The 23,056-nt window shown below is 54.4% G+C and overlaps 1 protein-coding gene across 1 annotated transcript in view; it reads right to left on the bottom strand.

The window, feature by feature from the left end:
- DOC2B (double C2 domain beta) overlaps positions 1–12,145 on the bottom strand; it is a gene marked incomplete at both ends in the record, with an annotated part of 34,573 nt that extends 22,428 nt beyond the window's left edge. The window contains 2 exons of the mRNA XM_082493329.1: positions 469–548; positions 11,815–12,145. Of these exons, the coding sequence (XP_082349455.1) occupies positions 469–548; positions 11,815–12,145 (411 nt within the window). The remainder of the gene's footprint in view (positions 1–468; positions 549–11,814) is intronic.
- Between the last annotated feature and the right edge of the window lie 10,911 nt (positions 12,146–23,056).

Raw genomic sequence — 23,056 nt, 5'->3', positions numbered from 1 at the left:
TCCAATCATGCAGACAGCAAAGGCGCTGAGGCAGAGCCCTTTGTGGCAATGATTAGCAGCATTTAAGAGACATTTATAAACTGACAGCCGGTCACAGCGTCAAGTAAATAACAACATTGGGTTGGGTGCTTTTCTAAAACGCATCAATAGCTGCAACCATCTTGTCACAGGGATGAGCAGCCATCTCCGCCCCGCTGGAAGCGCCCTGAAAGGCAGGGATGGAGGGGAAAGAGAGGGCAGAAGCACTGCCTGTCGGGACGAAAGTGGAGCTGGCAAAGGAATGGCTGCAGTGGGGGACACCAGAGCCCCCAGTACAGCCCAGGGATGGAGGGACACCCGTCTGTCCCCAAACACTGCCCTCCCTGCTGCATTAGCTTGGCACAGCCACTCTGCCCGGGTGGCCTCATAACACAGGACAAAGGTGGCCAACTCAGGCATATTTGATCCTCGCCCAGCGCTGAGACATACCTTGGCTTTATTGATTGTGCAGTGGAGAGCGTTGTTTTCTTGATCGTAGAGCAAGCTGAAATCCAGCGTCCCCAGCGTGGCTGCAAAGGAGAAAAGATGTTATTAACCTGCGGGGCCCGGCAAACACTGCCTCTTCTCCCTCTAAGCACAAAAGGAATGGATGAAGATGCTAGAGAAATGGCTGCAGACATTATGAAACATAAAGCATCCTCCTGCGAGCCCTGTTATGAAATATGGCTTCATGCTGGGAGGCTGGTGGCCATTCCCCGTGTTGGGCCGTCGGGGCTGGCACAGCCCTGGGAGAGGAGCGAGAGGGATGGATGGCTGTGGGTGGCACAGGCACTGCAGCCAGCAGAGAGGATTTGCCTCTGTGGGCTTTCACACGGGTCGCCCCATCTATCAGCAGCCCCACTGCAGCCAGCAGCTCTCTGTCCCCCAGGAGCTGAAGGCTCTTCTCCGGGAAGATCCGGGCACAGCTGGGACACAGCTGAGATCTGCTGCCGGCACATCTCCCCCCTCCAGTGCCGCTGGTGTTCCCAGAATGCGTATTTGTACACCGACACCTTCAAACAAATGAGCCACCAATGGGATCCCTTCCCAGCTCCAATTTGGCTGCAAACTGTAAATGAAACCCAGTGAGAATGGAAAGACTTTTATGGTTAAAAGGAAAAACATCAACAGCTTTTAATCAGAGTAGTGTTCCCTTACGGAATTCGCAACCCAGGAATGGCAGCAATGGGGCAGCTCCTGGGATGGGACCACAGGGAAAGGGCAAGAGACCAGAACAAACCAGAAGAGCCTTGGCAGCAAAAGTACATTTGATTTGAGAAATTCTTTCCCTTCGGACAATCTGAGCAAGTTGCACTAATCCAAGGCAGAAGAAAAGCCTTAAAAAGACATGCTTTCCAAAACATGATTTAACCTTCTCTGAGGCTCCTGGACCTGATTTGCACACCAAAGCCCAGATGCAGAGCAGCATCCCCCCGGCACAGCTTTGCCTGCCACCAGCCTTGAACTTCCAGGGCGGCTCTGGACCCCACGACCCACACTTTTCTGTGCCCACCATCCCAAAAGGGGTCTGCCCGAGCACTGCCCTTCTGCTGTGCAGCATCCCACCACTGTTTCCAAGGTAACTGCACCTTTCCACCATGCACGCAGGTTCAGAGCAGGGAAAAAAAATCCCAAATAAAAACCAGAACAATTTTGCTTAATATCAAAGCAGGGTTCGCTGCCTGGGAGGTAAGTTAGACAAACTTTATGGCAGGAAATAAGGTGCTTTTTTCCAGTGTAAATAGCCTCTGCAGCAAGGCGCCCCAGCAGGCGGTGGATATTCAGGGGACTGAAACCTTCCTGCTGCAATTTCACAGCGATCTTCCAGCCCAAACGCAAGAGAGCTACAGGTTTGCCTGCTAGCAAATAAAAATCATTGCTCTGGAGCAAATACTTTCCCTTCAAAGCAGAGAAAATATTCAAGAGCAATTTCTGCCAGAATAATGTACACCCACCCCCCCCCTACCCCCGCCTTGCTCTGGAGTAATTTCATGGCACATTAGCCATCGGTTTAGGTAAGTCATAAATCAGTGGGGTTTACCTGCCAGGGCTCAGGGAAGATGGAAGTGATAAAGGGTGAGGCCAAACCTGCAACACCTTGTGCGTCACCTCTGGGTTTGGCCCAAACAGGCATTTCCCAAGCAATTACCAGCCAAACATGCTCCCCATCATGCAAGGAGGAGGAAAGCGCGGCAGTGCCCCAGCGTACTGGTGGATGGCGAGCTCACAGCCACGTACGGCAGCATCGGAGCACCAGCCTGGGGAGCCGGCACAGCCACCCATGCTGGGCCGGGTATAGCAGGAGGTTCCATGGCACACGGGTGAAAGCCAAGTCAGCAAAACTCAGCAAATCTGCATTTTCGCTCGAGAGCGGAAGACGAAGCCTCCGGTTTCGGAGGCTCATCATTTCCACCTGCCCTTTAATCAGCCGCTTCCTGCCCGCCCCACCGCTCGGCCCTCCCAAGTTCAAGCTGTTATTTTATTTTTATCACAGAAGGGGGCCTGCGGCTTAGCCTGCTGGATTTGGCAATTTATAAAACAAATTAAAACCTTGGCGTGAAACAGGCTTTGACCAGGAAATACTGACAAAGCCTCCTGTCCCCTCGGCACCACAACCTGCCCCAGGGGTGAGGGCAGCGGGGAGCCCCGCTACGGCAAGACGGGCAAAACCCAAAAGCACTGTCACACAGCAGCAGATGCTTGTTTTGTAGTTGGGGACTAAGGTCCTGCTCATCAGCACTGGTAATCCATGAGTAAACCTTGAGCAGTTCCCATTCACCTCGGAGCTGCAAGGAGGCAGGAGGGCACAGACAGGGATGCGTGGCTCCCCCCAGCCCCGCCAGGCTCCGTCCCCAGCTCTCCTCCAGCCCTGGAGGGGTTTTCCCCTATGCAGGGATTTTTTTTCACTGGTGGTGAGTCTCGATTCCCAAGGAAGGGTCTGCCTGCGGCAGAGGGATGTGAAAACATCAGCAGAACATGTTGTGCTAATTGCTTTAAAATCGCGGCCGTATGGAGATGACAAAAGGGATCAGGCTAACTTGGGGTTTGGCAGCTAAGGTGCTGCTACGGAGCCGAGGGCGAGTGCTGCCACCAGAGCTAGGAGCCAGCTGGGCGGCGGATGCTGAGGACACATCTCCGGCTGGAGCAGAGCGCCTGCGGCACTGTTGCCGCCCCGCTGTCTCCGTTACCTCCTGGGCGATGGATCCAACACAGCGGTGAAGGCAGAGACAAGGCTCAAGCTAAGCGTCCCCAGCCAGTCACTCCCAAGCAGACTGGCCCCAGGGTTGCTCGGGGGCCTGAGGAGATGGCAGGAGACCTCCAGCTGAATCCAAGAGTGGCAGCCACCCTGCAGCCCTCAACAGCTCCGTGTGAACCCCCACAGGACCACAGCCCAGCTGGAGAGCCAGCCCGGCGCTCCCGGAGCAGGGAGCAGGCTGAGCAAGCGGCAGGCAAGCCAGCACCAAACACCAGCACGGCTCTCACCGCTCTCACCCCTCCTGCAAAAGCACCGGCAGCACATCCAGCCCTGGCTGTGGGAGACCCGCCACCTCCAGCTAACAGGATCGGGTCCAAAGCCTCCGGGCTGCAGCAGCCACTCAGGGATGCGCCCGGCTGCAAACAGGGCCCTCTGCAAAGTGGCCGTATCGCCCTTCTTTGATTGCTTTCCTCCTCCCACCCATCCTCACAGCTGAGATGCAACTTGATTGTGCTCTTAATTAGGGGAGCGAGTGCCTAAAAAAGAAAAGGGCAGCAATTAGACTCGAAGCGCTGTTACTAGACCTGTTTAACTCGACTGGGCTATTCTAAATGCTGCCCTCTAATCACACAGGCTGCAAATAAAAAATATAAATAAATGTCTTTATCAGGCATTACAAAGGCAGCTTTGCGCTCTCCAGACAGCAGGCAGGGTGTATCATTATTACTACGATTATTCTGCTCCAATGATAAAATAACCATTAGGAGAGCTGAACTCATTAGCAGGTTCTGACCCTCTTTCCTCTCCATGAATTGGGAGAGATTGATGGGAAGGTGCCAGCCAGGGTCTGGCATTTAACACAGGCTCTAAAAAGGAAAATAAATCTGACTTGCACAGGAATGCGGCCTCTTCTCCCACTGACCTTTGGGCATTTTGATTAATTCAGTGGGCCACAATATTATTAGAGGCCAGCATAACCGGCAGATGTGTCTCCAGGCTTAGCCGTGGGATACGGCGAGCACGCCTGGAGCCCGTGGACAGCACGGCGTCCTGGCACAGCGCCTCTACCGCCCTTGTTGGTGGAGTCGGCAGAAATTGTTTATTGCTGACATTTCCCACCAGCGCCCAGGGTGACAGGGCGGCTGAAGTAGCTTCTATTTATACCTGCGGGATGAAAGGCAAAACGCAATGATAAATCTGTGCTCCGCTCCCTTATCCAGTCCCTGTCCTTGCAGGCTACGTGCCCTCGCCTGGCCCACGCAGGGTGGCAGATCCACCCCCTCGGTGGCCTGGGACATCCCAGGGAGAAAAGTTTCTCAGCCCAAGAGATGCTCAAGACATGGAAGAGGCTCCGGTGCTTGCAGCACAGACCCACAAGTTTCGGCACAGCCCACAGAGGAGGGAACCGATGATTGAGTGGGCTCCTCACCTTCCAAACTCAGGGCAGCTTTCGCATCGCAACTGCCATTAGAAAGCCCAGCAAGGCTCTATGCTGGGAGAAATTGAGGTGTGCACAAAAAACACCACTATAGAACTAATTAAAAAGAAGTCCAAAAGCCTTAAGTCCCTCTGCTTATCAGCGTTGCTGCTCCCAAGATAATCTGCTCATGGATTTTGTGCCAGGGAGATCAGAGTGGAACAGTAAAAAGACTGCTGGGGATTGTCTGGATTAGCTCTCCCTTACAGAAAGCACAGGTTCAGTAACCTTCAGACTGGATATTTTTTAATGCACTATAAAAGATAGGTCCCTATTCTTCCATTGCTTTAATTTTCCTCTGCAATGGAGATAATTTTAAAGGTCCTGAAAGGCAGCAAGTAATTCTGTGCACTTACAGCCCCATGTAAAATGTCGGTAAATGACTCCTCAGGAGGAACAGAAATTATTTCTTGCCATTTCCAAGCAGGGCTGCTGAAGATCGCTTTGGCGGGTGGCTGCCTGTGCTCCTGCCTCCCCGGGCACGGCAGTGCCTCGTACACGTCCAGTGGCACATGATGGTGCAGGGAGCACCAGGGCAGCTTCAGAACCAACTCCTTGGGCCACACGGGAGCGAGCCCTGGAAAGCCCCCAGCATAACCCCTAGAAAATAGCCCCATCAGTCCCAGCAGGTTCCTGTAGCTGTGGGGCCGAGCTTGCCCAGCACCTGCAGCGCTCCCGGTCCGTGCACAGACCTACTTGGGCTGCTGCTTGCGACTCACGTGCCTCTGTGGGGAGGGCACATGAGTCCTGCCTCTGCGTGGCCTGCCAGGGATGGATCCCACAAGGTGCTGAGACCCTGACGGCTGCAAGCCCCCGGGTCTGATGGTAGCACTGACCTCTGGCACAAACCTACAGCCACAGGCATCGCTAAGGGTTTCAGCATCAGCCCGGGAAGGTGGAAATGGGACATTTCTGAAGGTCAGCATCACCGTGAGCTACTCCATGAAAAGGGTGTCCTGTGGAAGGTTTTGGGACATGTCCCAGGGGCAGCACACCATGCTGGGACATGGACATTCCCGGTGGCACCTGGACCACATGGTGCCAGTTGGCAGCGTTGTGGGGGACTCTGGTCCATTGCTGCAGGCAGGGAAGAATGTTCCCAGTCCCACACAAAAACCCAACAGGGACCGGATCCAGCACACAGGCAGGAGACCTTCCTTCCTTGGGACCTCCACAGATGTGGTTGAATTCAACAGGACCAGGAGTGAAGAACAAGCACAACTTTTCTTTCTTGCAACTGCTCCCTGCTTCATCATGTTTTTTTCACTTAATATCTACAGCAATTAATATTTCTTCATTTCGGAGACACAGCGCCAGCCCCTGGCAAGCTCCGGAGCAGGGAGCTGCTTCTTCACGAGGCTGGTTGATGGATGCTCATCAGCTCTTCTGTCTTCTCCAGGAGGAGTGTTCAGAGGAACACTTATCTGCTCAGAACAGTTCAGAGATGCAATTATGTTTTACAGCACTAAATGGTCCCTGATGTCAGCAGCAATTAGACTTTCAGCTATTTCAATTTAGAGATGGCCTTCAAATCTCTCCCTCTCTCTCCCTTTAATGAAATACAGTATTGCAATTAACAACCCCCCAAAATTGCCTTCAGTGTTAAATACAAAGATGAAAGATCTGGGAACCCCTTGGGCTTGAGCGCATTGGAGCAAGGGGTGTCAGTGACGGGATGAGGACGCAGAGCTGCTGTGGGGCAGGGAGGCTCCCTCCTCCAGCTAGGTATCGTCTCCCCTTCTGCATGCTGGGACCAGAGGAAGCTGAAGGACTAGGGAGGCTGCTGGGGAGGGAGGGAGCCAGGCAGAAGGAGCGTTCCTCGTTAACCAGCAACCATCCGGCTCCTTCATTAGCAGAGACTCTGGAGGCCACGGCACATATGCTCCCTCCCTGTTGGAGAAGGAATGCCCGGACCCTCACATGCTGGCCTCACCGGGTGCCCCGCATTTACAGGGTACTCCAGGTTGTCCCTGGCTACTGCCACCACCTGGGAACAAGCATCCCCGGGAGCTGAAGTCTCCTCGGAGGACCAGAAGCACCCAATACAGAGCCTCCACCTGGACCACCTACAGGGCAGCCAGCAGGAGAGGGTGAGAGTTCCCCCCACACCAGCACCTTCCTAATACCCAGGTATCCTGCAGGAAACCAGACAGGAACTAATCCAAAGTCACCTCGGTTAACACCTCACGTCTCCCTTAGGAGGGCTACAAGTTCCCTGATGCCCTTAAACCTCGGGTCCGACACCACCTGGTACCTATACACACTTTTTTGGTGTAGGCAGCTCAGGTTGCGATAGAGTTGGCAAAACCATGCTCCAGTCTCTGCTGAAATCAGCTCTGGTTTGTTTAGTTTCCCGAGTAAAAAATACTTCTTTTGGCCTTATCTGGATTGAAAAGACGATTCAAAGGTTATAAATAGCAGTGGTAGCATATGCTAAGGAGCTGCGTTTCAGAAGTAAATATCCTCATCGTTTTAATGCACATTTCCCCTCGTCATCTCTCCCGCCTCCTCCTGTCTGGCCAAAAGCATTGCCAGGTGACTTGCAAACCCTGCACCCCTTAAGACCTTCATTCTTCTTTATGTCTTTAAGCAGCCAGTAATTAATATCTGCATGACGGCTTTGCTTGCCTAATTATCTTCTTTGCTCAAAATAAGAGTCTTCCTAAATAACTTCTGTGGCGTTGCTTGCAGCAGGCGTCACGAGCAGCCGTGCGCCAGGACAGGCCTCTCAGCTGTAGTTTAGAGAAGTTGTTTTTATGCTGCTGCAGCTTGGGAGCTCACAAGCCTGCTCCTCCTATGAATAAAGCTGGGCATGCTATAAAATTAGCTGGGTTTGTACATATATAAACAGCCCCGGAGCACTGGCAGGAACAGTATGGGGCAGCTCTTCCAGAAATGCCAGCTCCTGCTGCATCCCCCCGTTCTCGGGCTGCCTTCCCATCCGAAAACCCAGAGCCAAACCCATACAGAGGAGGGGGGAAATTCCAGCACTCACTGCTGCCTCACTCCAAAGCCAAACAGCAGCTTAGAGGAACGACGCATTTCTTCAAGGGCTAGAAACTTGCTTGCACATTACAGGAGAGGATGGCCGCTCGCTCCAGTGCTGTCCCCCGGTGAGAGGAGCCACGGCAGCGCTCCCTCAGAGGGACCATATTCCTCTACCTCTGAGCTGCTTGTGCAGAGATCTCAGAGACCTTTAAAAATCTGTCCGGTACAAATTCACGCTGGTGCTGTGGACATAAAAGCACAGCCACCTGAGGGGCAGCGATTTGCGTGGAATCAGGGGAGATGGGAAGTGAGACCCAGCTCCTTGCAGGTGGCACATTGCCATCTAGCTGGCATTTGCTTATTTTCCTTGCGAAACAAGTTCCCCTGGCAGTGTGCTGCCCGATGGGGTGGGAAGCATCCCTGATGGCTGGGGACCCCAGGGGCTGGGGCACCGCTGCTGTCACCGGGCAACAGCCAGGGGAACCAAAGACGAGGTGAGAGCCAGGTGTCCTGAGGCAGTAGGAGTAAATCCCCCTCTTCCCAGCCCCAAATCCTGGCTGATCCTCTCAGCTCACAGCAGATGCTAGCACTGGTCCAACAGCACCAAACCACCCTTCTGCAGGCTGTGCACCAAACACACGTTTCCCCCCCTCTCCTGCCTCATTCCCCCTCAGCAGCGCTACTGGGGACAAACCCGCTGTGGGAAGAGTCCTGCTCTCTACAGCTTGGGCTCCAGTCCTGGAGCATCTCTGCAGAGAGGGGACAGAGGAAGCACAGGGCAGTGACGAGTCCCTCTCCCAGGGGCCTCCCAAAAGCCTTTGGATGGTGGAGGGTACCAACCATGACCTGGCAAATCCTCACAGTAGTGCTGCTAGCGGGTGTGATGGGAAAGGCTGGCTCCGCGCGATTCCCAGTGCTCCCAGGGCCAGCCCCAAAATCTCCACTCATTATCTGCTCTGTCAGTTCCCCACAACTCGCTGCATTCAACAGGCTGCTAACAGCTGCTCCGCAGGGACCACACTTGTTTTCCTCGGCACCTCCACAGTTCCCCTGAGCACCGCACTCCCCCGCTCTGCAGGACTGCACTGCAGTGCCCCGAACCACTGGCCTCAGCCCCACGTGCCCCATAACCATCATCTGCATCAGCCTCCAGTGACCAGTGCCATCTGCCCATGGCAGTGGGTACCCTCTCACCCCACCGCACCTCAGCCAGGTCCCTGCCCGGCTCTGGAGGGATCCCACCTGCCTCCTGCAGCCCTGCTATTCTTGGCTTTCCAAAGCACCAGACACACGCATGCACACACACATGTTCCTGCTCCCTGTGGATGCCAAACCGCTGGATCAGGCCACCCTGCTTGGATGGGAGCAGACGCTGATGCTTCTCCCAGGGCTGTTCTGGGGCTGCCCATGTCCCAGAGAGAGGTGCTTAGAGGAGGGGAGCTCCTGCCAGCTCTGCAGACACCTCTCAGGATTGCTGGTGGGGTCAGGAATACCACTCAGCAAAGGATTAAGAAATATGGTGCAGGGAGCCAGCACAGGTGAGCTGCAGCAGGGCAGCTTCGGTCCAGCCCCTGCCCGATGCCACCCTGCAGTGCTGCGGTGGCTGAGGAACGCAGCCCCATCACCCATCAGCCTGGTGCTGCTGGAAACCCAGAAACACCAGGCTGGAAAAGGAACCCTGGGCAGGAACGAGCATAGGGGAAACCCAACCAAATGCTGCATTTCCCCAGGCAGGGGCAGCTCTACTCCTCCCACCCGGTCAGCCAGCACCACTGCTTCGGTGTTGGAGGAAGGAAACCCACAGGCAGGTGGGACAAATGGGAAGGAGCCATCCTCTTCTCCTCCTCCCGAGGATCCTGCCATGGCAAAATCCCTCTCCCTGCAACTGTCCAGGGGCTGTGCTGGGAGCATCTTTGGGGAGCAAGGCAAGACGTGCCCCTGCCCAGCAAGCCTTTGACTCATGGGCGCTGCACCCAGGCTCCAACACCACCATCCTGAGAGACCTCCATCAACTCCCCAACCCCCCGGTGTCGCCACAGGGAGCTGACACCACCTAACCCCTGATGCTGTCCTGCCATACAGGCACAGACAGGTTCCCCAGGGGAAATTTAGTGCAGGTGACTAATGCAGCAGCCCTGAATCACCCACCAGGGACATGGGGGAGCTGAAAGACACTCCCCAGCGTAGCCAGTGGCTCAAGTCAGGCTGTACAAATTCCCTCCCAGCTCCCCGCCTGGGAAATGGGGCCAGCGAGCCCTCGTCTGGATTTGCGATTTGGCTGCTAAACATGGAGGAGTGACAGTCTCATCGCGCACACTTATGCCAACCAGTGCATGGTCCAGCTGGGACCATCCCGTGCTGTCCCCTGAGATGTGACACCAGCAGTCCCACCTCCCTACTCTGCTCCTGGCACCACTGTGCCTTTGCCAGCAGAAACCCCACCACATCTGGCAAAACAGCCTCAGCAGTTTGCCTGACACCTGTTACGCTGCAAGAAACACTCTTCCTAACACCAGCCGGGGCGAGACAAACACCCGCTGGCCCCCGGCACCAAGCCGAGCCGCTTCCAGCATCACTGGCGGGGCTAAATGGAGAAGGCAGCACCCTGGGCAATTTCCCCACAAGTCATCCAGTGAAAGCACTGTGCCCCACAGCCCCAAGCACTTCAGCTCCCATGCACACCTCTGCCCCCAAAGCCCAGTTGTTCCCATTTCTATTGCTGGGATGAGCAAAGATGATCTAATAATTAGAGCAGCAAATAACCTAAATCCAGTTAAAGTCACTGTTAACTGCCCAGCTGGGACAAACACAGCTTAGCAGAGATGTTCTCCCTGGGACCACAGCAGCTCTCACCTCCTCCAGAGAGACTGTGACCTCCAACACCAGGATGGGGAGGGAGGGAGCGTCAATCTGGGCTTGCACCCAGAGCCCCAGCCTCTCCCAATGCGGTAGCTGGTGGTCAGCAGGCAGAGGGGGGCATGGGGGTGGCTGTGCCGCCTTGCAGCACGCACAGCCCTTTGAGGCGCTCTCCCTGGGGTCAAGCTCCGGGGTCTGGCACAGCTGGCAGCACCCCAGGCCAGCCCAGCGCCTGGCAGCGAGGGAGCGATGCCGAGGCAGGGCTGTGACATTTTGCACAGGGAAAGCCACTGCCTGCCCGGCGCTGGGCCGTAAACAGCTCAGCGTCGTGGGAGCTCAGCCTCCCCCTTCCCTCAGAACGAGCACGCAGCACCACTCAGCAGCACTGACTCCCTTCCTCGGCATCTGCTGGCTTCAAACTTTGTGCTCAGCCCCTTGAAGGATCTGGCCCCTAAACGCTGGGCTGAATCGAGACCTTGGGTTTTAATCGACCTCAAGGAAGGCAGCCCTATCTCAGCCACTGTGGCTGGCAGAGCCAGACAGCAGCTGCTTTGCAGCCTGCAAGCTCCACCGAGCTGCTGGGTGGGAAGGACGTTTTGGGTGGGGAGGGGTTAAACCTCACTGCAAACACCTGCATCTACCAGATCTGAAGCCTTCGGTTCAAAAGCCCCCCCCCCTCCTTCCCCCAGTTCTCAAACCTCATGAGGGGCTTTGTCTGCAGCTGGAGGGTGAGGAATGACATGCCGGAGTTTGTCGAGGGAGAGGGCAGAGATTTCCCGGGTGGATGTCATTCTGAACAAATCTCCCCGATCTAGCGCTGGGCAATGCTGGAGCATATCGCCAGCTAATCAGCAGGGTGGCTGGAGCAGGCTGCACCACCGAGACGGATTAACCAAAGAGTCTGAGCCCAGCTGGCAGCCTTTGGAGGCAAGGAGCCGAGCAGGGACGAGGCAGAGAAGTGTATCAACCGCAATGGCAAAGCACAGCAACTGGTGGCTCTTGGGAGACTTCCCTAGTTTGGGTTCACCGGCCAGCCTGGCTGCAGCAGGGACACTCCCAGGGCCTCCCTCCACCCAGGGGCAGCGCCAGAGCGGTGCTGTGACAGCTTCCCTGGCTACAGCCGAGGGCTTGTCACTGCTGCAATGTAATCCCAGGGATGGAGAGCGTGGCTGGCATCCGGGAAGGGCACACGGCTTGGGCTGCAAGATGGGGGATGCATCCTAAGACCCACCCTTGCCCTCAGCACCCATCAAACTCCCATGGAAACTTAGGAACTCACTGCAGTCGTCGGACTCGTAGCCCTCAGGATCCACCACCTCCTCAGGTGCTTGGTACTTGGCTGGCTGCTCAGTGGGTGTTGTTCCATACGCCCCGAAAAGCTGGTCCACGTCCTCGTCCTCTTCACGGGGGGCTTCGGCGGGGCTGACGGAGGGCTGGCTGACAGCGGAGCGCAGGGTGCTGCTGCGGCCGACGGCGGCGGGGAGCCCGCGGGGGAAGCGGGGGAAGTAGTCGGAGATCTGCTTGATGGGTTTGATGGGGCCGGGGCAGACATCAATAGCCATGTGCTCCTGGATACTTATGGTCATTTTCTCTCCTTTTCGGAGTGTCATGCATGCGGCTGTCGGCACCAAGCCCTCCCGGAGAAGCCCGGACCGTGCGTGAGCGAGCCGTGAAGTTTCTGCCGGGTGAAGCTGAGGCAGGCGAGGTGGGAGGCTCCGGCGGGCACCTTACGTGGTTCTCGCGCCCTGAGCCTCAGACGCCGCACGCATGCTGCTGCCACCAGCTCTGGCTCTCGCACAGCCCCTGATCCTGCCAGCGCTGCCTGTGAATAAGTGAGCGAGACGGAGAGACGGATAAGAGGCAGGGGGTGGGCTCTCGGGTGATGTCACCAGCTAGCAACAAAGCGGTACCCAGCAGCGGAGGAATGAGGGCTGTGGCCGCCCTGGCCACACAGCCACCAGTGTGGGCAGCCAGCCCCCTACCCCCTCCCCAGCAAAGCCCTACCCTGCCTGGGGGAAGCAAAGCAGAAGTTGGGTCGAAGCCCACCTCCCCACACCCGTTCACCCCAACTCCCTGCCCAAGCGGGCTCAGTCCCCGCCAGACTGCTCCGGAGTGGGGAAGGTCACCGCGTGGGGTTAGGAGCCGCTGTCCTGCTGTGTCACATCCTCGGCACGCTGCGGAGAGAGAAGCAGGGCTGCCCCAGCCCCCAGGGACCATGGCAGCCCCTGGTGCCCTCCTGGCTCGCTGCGGGGCCGTGCCAGGGATGTGCTCTGCTGCATACTGAGCAGGGGCACGGGCACCACGCTGCCCGCTCCCAGTGCCAGCCACACCACTGCTCGCAAGGGCAGCCCAGATTTGGCACCCTGCTGCCATAGCTGGTCCCAGCCCGCAGCGATGCCCCCTCTGGAGCTCAGCACCAGCCAGGCGGGCTGGGCAAGCCGCTTGCAGCCTCTGGGGCTGGGAACACACCAGGGACTGAAGCAACACCTGGCACTTGCTCAGAGCCCGGCCGGCACAGCCTCTCCCAGCCGGCTTGTGGCTGCCGGCATAGAGCATCGCAGAGGAGCAAGCGATGGGCTGGGCCAGGGCCCACAGCCAGCGCAGCCACGCTCAGCACTCTCCTGTAACCTTTCCAGGCAGGGACAGGACCCTGTCACCAGCTGGGAAGGGGACAGGCTCCCTGCAGCATGCCACGGCCTCCCTGGTAAATGGTGAGCTGTGGTTTGCTCAGGGAGTTGGTCTCAAATCGGTGTTTTTACCTAATCTCCTCCTGTGTTAAAATCAATAAATCTGTGATGCCACAAGCTACTGGAAGTGGACTTTTGAGCAAGGAGTGCCAGAAGAGAAGTGCTGTGAGAATATGGTACAAAATGCTGCGTAGAAACTCACCCTGCCCAGTAGAACGTGTCTGAAATATTTTGTAAGGGCAACTCCCCCAGGGCAGACTTTCTGCTGGCTCAGGTATGTTGGGTCTGGCATGAAGCTGGGACACACTGTGCACACTGGTCACCCACCACCATGTCAAGCCGATCACAGCTGGTACTGCCAGGTAAGCTGACAACACACAGATCCCATATCAATGCACACAGAACTGCAGTCTCCTGCAGGCTGGTTATGCAGATGCCTATTAAAAATAAAGCTCCATTCTTTGGAGAATTTTCCCCCAAACCCAGCAAAATGACACTCAACCTTTTTGTCTAATGAAGAATTCAGTTTTCATTCAGATTTTGGTAAATGTTAATGAATGTTCCTGACGCATAACATACTGACACTAGGCAAACTAACCTAATTTACGTCTCGCTGGGAAGCAAACATTTCTCTCCTTAAGCATCCAAACTTGTCATCGCTCTCTACCTAGACATGATGCACACAGATGCTCTAATGACCTAGGAGGACAGGAGACCGCTCAGCCGCTCCTTCCTCCCTCTGCTGTATTTTCGCTTCGAGGCGGCTCCCGCCTATTGCGCAGAGGTGATCTGTGCTGCTGTGCCAGGAGACAAACTGCTCCCTTGCAGCAAGGTCCAACAGCGGATCCAGCTTGAGACAGTTTAACCCCCTTCCCACATCCAAGGACTCCTAGTATTTTGATTCAGATGGAAATGCCACCTGCTTTGCGTTTGTGTGGTCGAGGCTGTAAACCTCGCGGGTGGCAAGACAACGGGTGGCAACGCCATGGGAGGCATAAAGAGCTGCCTCCGGGCTTGGAGCAGCCTGGATGTGCTCATCCATACAGGCTCCATCTTTGGGTGCAGCATCCAGGATGCGGCGCGGACTCAGAACGAAGCAAAAACTGGGCCTGATGCCCAGAAAATAGCAGCAATTCCCTCTAAGAAAGGGCAAATAAATAAATAAATAAAATTAAGTTATGTATGAGAGCCTAATGTCATTATTGCCATTACAAAAATATCATTATTTCAAATGTTGGCTCAAAGAGCACAAAACCCAAATAGACAAGGATTGTTTCACAGGTTAGAAAATCAAGGCTATGGGAATTAAGGTGAGCCCCCTGAGATTTGCCTCCTGCCACATTGTGCAGCACCCCAAAAGCTGCCCCACGTTGCTGCACCCCACAGCCGGGATCAAGGCCCAGCAGCACCAACAGGAGATGCCGAGGGGAGATGCTCAGCTCACCTAAGGATGCAGAGAGCAACCAATGACACAAGGGGCAGGGCACACCTGGGGACCAAATTAATGAAAAAGTAAAGACAGAGCTGAAGCAGACAAACCTCCCTGCTGTCAGGGCAGGACTGGCCCCCAAGGGAGACCCCGTCCCCAAACCTTACAGACTGTAAGAAACAAAAACAAGACTTACTGCTAATAGCCCAGATGGGACTTTCTAGTCTCTGACCGATCCTAAGCCTGCTGAAAGCAGCTGGAGCCTTTCCTCAGCTTTTAATGAGTCCCAAAGCAGCTTGGTTTTGAAAAACTACACTTTTCCTACCATCTCACACTGCCTGAATGTTTCCTCCCGGGCTGCACAGCCCAATATTTGCTGAGGGCTCCCCAAACGTGGCTGGGGCTGGCTGCACAACCAGGCACCAAGCACTGGCATACATGACGCACGATAACACAGAAGGTAAAAGGGACAAAAATAGAGAGTTGGGCTGGGAGACAAAAGCAGGGCTTGGAGATACAAAGCCAGTTTCCAGGTAAAGCTTTTAATTCCCACCGTCTGTCTAATGCCCTGGAATGTGACTTGATTTGATCCCTCGCTCTGCCAGGGTGATTCAGAGCTACTGCAGTGCCCACGCACGTGGCCTTCATTTCCCTCAAAGGGGGAATGCTGGCTTCCTCGCCAGCCTGGCGAGAGGGGTGACAGTTTAAACATCACGTGGCTGCTTTCAGCAGTGGGACCAACAGCTCTACCTGGCAGGGAGCAGAGCCGCTCTGCAGGGGGATACTCCATCCTTAGAGGAAGGGAGGACATCCTTTAGAGAAGGTGAAGATGGCCATCACAAAGTAAACATCAAAGCAGGAACGGGATGATGGAGAAGAGCGCATCGTCCCTGTCAACAGCTGTGTTTCCTCTCCACGGTGCGTGCAAGTCATGACAACATCCTGAGCTTAGCACACGTGACATTGCACTTCAGCAGCTTGTTATGAGGTGCAAGAGTGGTTCAGCTGCTCACATCAGAGGAGGGCATGGGCTAGTATGCCAAAAGCATCCCATAATTACAGCTGGGATGTGGGATGCAGGAGCCATCACAGCTTAGACTTTAAGTGTTGTCCTGAACAAGGGGCATAAGCAAAGACTTAAGCATATCCCAAACAGAGCCTGTGCCTCTAACTCACCCCGTACCCTGAGCAGAGCCATGCAGCAGCCCAGTTTCCTTACTGGACTGGGGAGCTGTCCTGCTGATGCTATGCGAACAGGTAAACAGAAGGAGCATTCCTACAGCAAACAAAACAGTAGCACGTAGATTAAACACGCATCCAAAAATACAGGCTGTCCTCAGGACACACTTCAACCAAATTTGTTTCAAACACCAAGCATCAAATTCTGCTGTCAGTTACTCCAGGTTTAAATCAACAAGAACAAGGGCAAATTCCAGTTTAATCAATTCCTTTCCAAATGAAAAGTACAGCAGCAGGACTGCACATCCCCATGGCTTACCAGAGATTCAATGATTGACCCATTGGTTCTTTATTTAATATTTCGTCAGCTCAAACCCAAACGATCTCACAGAAACCCTCTGCTCTGCCAGTGCTGCTGAAGACACAAGCCTGAAGAGTGCATGAAGAGCTGATGCCAAATGAAAGCCTTCACTTGGAGGAACTACCTCTGGATCTCATGCACCCTTGAGCTCAGGGGGACCCAGTGCATGTTGGGAGCAGGGAGGTTTGACAGCCACCCAGGGAGGCGACACAAGGCAGCACCAGCACCAGCCTGCACAGCCCTAGCTTTCTTTTTGCCTTTTCCCAGCCACTGTTGAGCCTGTGTTAAGCCATAGCAGGTACCCACAGTCTCAGGCACGAGAGGGTGCCAGCAGGTAATGCCAGCTCAACCTGGCTGCAGGGGCAGGAACAGGGGATACCCACACTGCCAGCCCAGCTCCGCCAATGCTGCTGGAAGAGACCCCTCCATCCCTTTGGGATGACTCGGGACCTACATTGCCTTCAGTCCATCCCGCTGGTAGGTATGAAATACATTTCTTCATCAAATGAGCTTAGCTCCAGCATGGCTGTGCGCATGGGAAGGGGGTTAATTGAAAAGCAACATGTGCCTTGCTCCTTGGCTCACGCAAGGCGCTGTCTTCTGGCTGATGCACAGCTACCAACATGAGGTTGCTTCCCCTGAAAGATCTCTGCCCTCAATTTCTGGGGAGGCTTGGCTGAGCCCGTCGAGTGCACTGTGGACCCTACCTGGTTAAACACCCTTTGCGTTTGCTAAATAAAAGCAATAATAATAATGATAACTAGAAAACTTGGCTAAATAATCCTAAGAGGCTTACCCCAGGCTGTGCCGATTAAGGTTCCCCAGCAGTGCCGATATCCCAGTGCACCCTGGCCCCCACTGCTCCTCTGTGCGAATAATATCTGAGGTTATCTGTGCTCAAACAGACCCTGCTAACAACCATCATTTGACCAGATTTAACCAGCAATTACTAGCTGCGAACAAAATCACTGTGGTAAAATACAGCCCACACTCTATTACAAAGCAGACACAAACAAACCCTTTCAGAAAGCCAGGCAAAGGGCAAATGCCAGCAAGAAAGAGCCCTCTTCCCTCAAAACATTGCTTAAGGTTCCCAGAGACCTTCTGAAACACCCGACTTATGGCAAGGGGGGACGGCATCTTTCCTAGCAGCACTTCGCTACCTACAGATGGACCTACAATGGAGCTTCCAAGAGGACAGGAAGAGGTTCCAAGAGGACAGGAGAAGGTTCCAAGAGGACAGGAGGAGGTAGGGAGGCATCTGCTCCCTGTGCATCTTCAGCACCATTCAGGATGGGCCCAGAATAGCTACACTTTTGGTAGCGGCTGATGTTTAATGTGTAGCATATGTTGCCATTTCGATGTGAATCCCAAAATAGTTGGTGTTTTGTTTTGTAATTTTAACGCACTGGTTTTTGGACTCCTATGAAATGTCTACCCTCCTGTTCGGGGAGGGAACATGCCATGCACGTGCACCCTGACATACCATTTCCAACACATTATTCACCTGCAAATCAACCAGGGTAGATAATCATTTGCTGTAATATTAGCTATATAGAGCATGTATTAAATACACACGAATTCACTAGGGGTGGATCTGTGCGCAGTGAGAAGGGGAAGCTGCAGGAAAATCCAACTGAACGGTGCACAGGGGGAGGAGGGTGCGCTGCCCCTGAGCATTGCTGGGCTGCACGTGTCTCAACATGGAAGCTAAAGCCACGGGGCCGGGGAGCCGCCGGGCAGCCTGCAGGCAGGGCAGCTCGCAGCCGCGCAGGCACGGCCCATGCACCCGCTGCTCCCCAAACCCAGGGTGAGAGCAGAGGCACCCCCATCCAACGCACCCATCTAACCTGCACAGGCAAACCTGCATCCTCGGGGATGGTCTAGCTGCTTTTGGGAGTCTCCCACTGGCAGAGAGGGGAAGAACCATGAGGTCCCTGCATTGGCAGGTGGCAGCACCCAGCTCGCTCTGCTGGGTTAAAAACACAGGATGATTTAGGCTCAGCACTCGACAGAAACGTAAGCCACATTCCCCACTCCGGTATCGCCACTGCATCGCTGTGTCTCGCAGCCAGCACTGACCAGAAAAAGCAAAACTTGCAGGAGAGAGGGGGCCCAGGGCAGTCCTGGGCAAAGCAGGACCCTGAGCCCCAGCTGCCCCGAAACACCCTCCTACACAAACCCTTTCCCTAAACGTGTTTGTCCTGCTTCATCCTTGCTGACATCCCATCTTGGGACACAGCACTGTTTTTGACTTTTTCCTCTTAATTCCCTCATGGTCTTTGGGTTCCCCTAACTCCAGAGCCTTAGCAGGGGTTTGCTATCACGAGGCCAGGCAAAGCCACCTTTCTGCATCATGCTGGCTCTTTTCGTTATGTGCCTGTAAGCTAAATGCAGACCAAATCCCTTGCATTCAAGGGAGGGGAGAGTTCTGTGTAGCATCAACTCTTATTAGGCTAATTTTATCTGCTCTCAGTGCCTTTCCGAGCTGGAGTCAATGTCCTCTGAGATTATCCAGCTGACTTGTCTTAGTAGTTTTACCCTGCTTTTACCTCTTCCCGACTGTCTCCCAGCTGCAGGAGGATGACAACATCGCTTCTCAAGGCTTTCCAGGCAGTCAGGAGCAAAGCCCGATGTTTATTCTGCAGCAGCACCTCACCCCATGGCGGCTGGGACATGCAGCAAGTGTCGGCCTGGGGAGCTGCACTCGGGCTGGGCACCACTGCCTCCAGCACACCCGGCCCTTCGGGATCTACAGATGCCCAGAAACAGAGTTAACATCAGCATTTAGGGCCTGGCCCTGTTGCCATGGAAATTGATAGACTTTCTGCTCACATTTTGGTGGGAGGAGGCATTTTAGGAGTCACCACTAGCTTCCAGAGTTAACACACACAAAGCCAACGGAGGGCAGAAAGCAGCCAAGCTTCAGGGAGGCAAGGGGAGGACTGCTCTCACCCCACGCTCCGAGAATCTGGAGCTGGAAACAAGCAGAGGGAAGAGGCCACCGGTAACCGGCAGCATCAAGACACTGCACAGCGAGCTCTGGGGATTCATGAAATAACATCTTGGTTTTGCAGAATTAAAGAGCAATTTGGCTGCATTAAGGGAGCATTATAGCTGCTCCTCTCCCACATACACATCAGGCTAACGACATCCTGTCAAAAGCAATCTAACCAAAGCCCCCGTTGTTCAGTGCTGATACTCAGTGCAGTAAATGTACCTGTCACAGCCCTGCAATGGTTGGCAGAGCTCCGTCCTGGCTGCTGCGCCTCCCAGCTGCTGCCGGCACGGCTGGGAGTTGTCCTGCCCGTCCCTGGACCATGAGGTTCTACCAGCCTCGGTGAGCTGCGAGGGCACCAGCTGCCGGGGCATTTTCCTGGCCCCATCCACAGATCCCACTATCATGCCCACAGTGCAAAAAGCAGCACAAATGAAAGAGCAAAATGAAAAGCCCCGGAGTTGTGCAAAGAGAAGGGCAAATCTGTATCTACTATGGGGTCAGGCTGCTGGAGGGGGCAAACAGCCCCAGCTTCCCTGAATCGGGCAGGGCTGTTCTTCTTTGCACTGCAGAGACAAACCCGCTGGTTTTGGGACTGCAAAATACTCCGTGGATGTACGTGCAGGAGGCACCTGAGGGAGCAATCCTGCCGGCTGGGGAGGCAGCGGGGTGATGTGCTGAGCCCTTCCCTGGGGCAGGCAGCTCTGAGCTCTTCATGGCTGCCAGCCGGCACGAAGCTGCAGGAGCAGCCGGTGACGAGGAAGCCCCGCAGTGCCCCGGCAAGCGGCTACACCGGCACCTGCGGGTTAGCAGCGAAGAAATTGAGGCCACAGCCGAGACAAGCAGACTCCTGCCCAGAGAGCAGCTTTACCGGCGGCGTTGAGGAAGGCAAGCCAGCCTGCAGGATCCCTCTCCTCCCAGATCTACGGGCTATTTAGCCGTCTGACCTTATGTCACCCAACCCAAGGCGACACAGGACAAACTTCCATTCCACCGTGGGGAAGCCCAAGAATTTTCCAGCTCTGTAGTGAACCAGGGAAAACAAAATTGCAGGGCAAGGGATAACCACAAGCCAAAAAGAGGGGAGATGGAGGGAGAGGTGGACAGGTAAAGGGGCATGGTTCAAAATACAAACATCAAATTATATCCATCTAAGGGGGGGCGGGCACCTCCCAGGTCATTAAGCAGCCAGAGGAGTCACTAGATGGCCCTGCTAGTCCTGTTCATCTGATCACAGTGTGGATGTTAAGAAATGCTAGTTTAGCTACTCTGCAGGCATTTGAAGACTGTGAAATCTGCTCGGAGTCTCCTTCTGGGAGGAAGGGCCTCCCAAGGAGAACGTGGCAGCCGGGTGGTACCCTGGCCAGGCACGTCAGGGGGGACTCCCCAGGGCATGCGGCACCTCTGGGCCTCGCCAAGCAGACAAACGGTCCTTCCCAGTCCCGCCATGACCTGGGTGTCCCCTTCCCTCTCTGAAACCAGCTCCACTTGCCAGAGATATTGCAAGTCTATGCCTCAGCGTAATCATGTTGACAGTGACGGGTGTAAGAGCCAGGGAACCATATTAATGAACATTGTGTTGCTGGATAATCATGACATTAGCATTATTGGATTAGAACATTTGCATAATTTGGGCACGAGCCGCTACCTGCACCGAGACATATGTTTACATGAATTTACATCCATTTGCATCCCAATGAAGCTCGTCCAACTGCATCCTCAGCAGCTTTCTGGGTGACCAGTCACGGCCATTGGCAGCTCAACCCCAGGGACCAACTCCTGCTGTCAGGCACAGTCCCAGGCCACTCAGATGCCAACAAAACAGCAACATTTTTCCTTCTCAGGGTCTTACTCATACAGGTTACACCTCAGCTGGGACAGGCATGCCCCTTGCAGGGGTCAGGAGCAACACACTCCCAGCCTCAACTTCAAGGTCACTCAGGCTAAAACTGTCCCCTTCCCAGTCCTCACAGACTCTTGCCACCTCTCGAGAGCCCGGGTCCCAGGATAATGGGCAGTTAAGTCCATCCTACTCACAGCTGTGAAAAGAGTACAATAAAACACTCCCAGCAGGCTGCAAAGCTTGGAATTTAAGAGGCCAACAAAGGGAACCCAAAAACGAACTCTTTTCTCTGTCTTTTTTTAAATCACATGATCTTTGATTCAATTACTTGATTTTACAGGAATGGGGACAGAGATTCAATTACTTGATTCCTGATTTCTTAACATAGAAATACAGACTTTGCAATCGTGGACCACAGAAAGGCAAAAAACCTTTCAAAGCCACACTGCAACAATTTGGTGGCAACATCAGATTTATACGGCTGTAAGAAATAAGCACTTTCCCCTCCTGGTCTCCTCAGCAGAACCTGCTCCAGCATCAAAGTAGTGCAGTAATCTCTGAGCACAGAGTCCTGCAGCCCACCCACAAAATTACAGGGCGAGAGGTGGTGAGCGGGCAGTGGAGCAGCTGCCCGACTAAATGCCCCTAAGTGCTGTTCTATTGCAGAGTTGCACGGGGAGTTACCGAGTCCCTTCACAGGCCTGGTAATTACAAGTCGGGAGGGACCAGGAGGTGCACGCTCACTCGCCCGGCATCTCCAGCCCCAGAAATTGCTGCTGCGCTTCTTCCAAACACTGACATGAAAACAGACAAAAGACCGGGCCGCCGGTGTCCAAGCCATTTCCATCAAGACTCGGAGTAACCACAAGCCTCGCCACCGCTGAAAGCTTTGCAAATTACAGTGACTTATCTCCAAGTGCTGGCCTGCAAGATGCAGAGCTAAACCCTGAAGTGCCCTTGGGATTAAACATGCCTGAACCAATCAACGGCAACGGGAGCAGCAAATCCTGCGGGGAGCTCAGTAGAAAGTTTGCTGGGATGCAGTGAGCTGGAGCTGCCCTCTCTGCCCTTAGCTGGTGCAGGTAATGATTCTGACATGTAAATAAAAGCACTGCTCAGAGAAGATCATCTGATATTTTTGGGGTCTGTTCATCCAAAACAACTCACATCCGCTTGCTTTCTTGCTGCTTCCTGCAGTTGAAGAAACTGGAAAGAAAAGAAGCGGCATTAAGCTACTGCTTACTTGGGGGAATGCCCTATCCCTGGAAGTGTTCAAGGCTGGGATGATGGGGCTTTGAGTAATCTGGTCTAGTGGAAGGTGCCCCATGGAAGGGGGGTTGGAACTAGATGATCCTCAAGGTCCCTTTCAACCCAAACCATTCTATGATTCTATGATTCTGTCCCTGGGGAACCCTATTCCCAGCCTTGTCGTGCCCCGACGACCCCCCATCCTGTTTTGCAGTCAGATCGGCCCTGCGCTTGCCAGCCAGGCTGCATGACATCTCCCCAGCGAAGCAGAGACCAGCCCTGTCACTGCAGCACAGAGGAAGACAAGGAAGGTAGTCTGTCCCTGCCCTGCCTGGCTTCCACCCACCACCACTGCTACCCGCCTCATACAGCTTCAAAGCCTGGCATTTAGCATATCTCTGCTCTAACCACCCAAGCTATTAAATGGGGACATTTTAAGACTTTTAAAAAACATGTCAAGACCCCTGGCTGGAAGGCAGATGAGAAGCTCCTAGTGGCTCTGGTAAGCTTTCATCCTTTAAGTAGTTTGCATTGTATTTCACTCCAAAGAGGTGCTCAGTTCCCGTATCTGGAACCTTTTCAACTCACAAAGCACATGAGAAATAGAAACAAACCTCAGAGAGGGGTCAGAGGGACTCCGTCTCAATGGGAGGGAGAGAACCAGAATTTCTGGCTGAAAAAAATCCTGCTTGGAGGAAGAACACGTTTGCACATGATTGTGTCATCAGGCGCCGATGCCAACTGCTAATGCCTAATGACTCCGTGTCACAAGCAAT

Source organism: Vanellus vanellus (genome assembly GCF_965231255.1).
Source record: "Vanellus vanellus genome assembly, chromosome: 19".
NCBI lineage: Eukaryota > Metazoa > Chordata > Aves > Charadriiformes > Charadriidae > Vanellus > Vanellus vanellus.
This window is presented reverse-complemented; position numbering and strand designations above follow the sequence as displayed.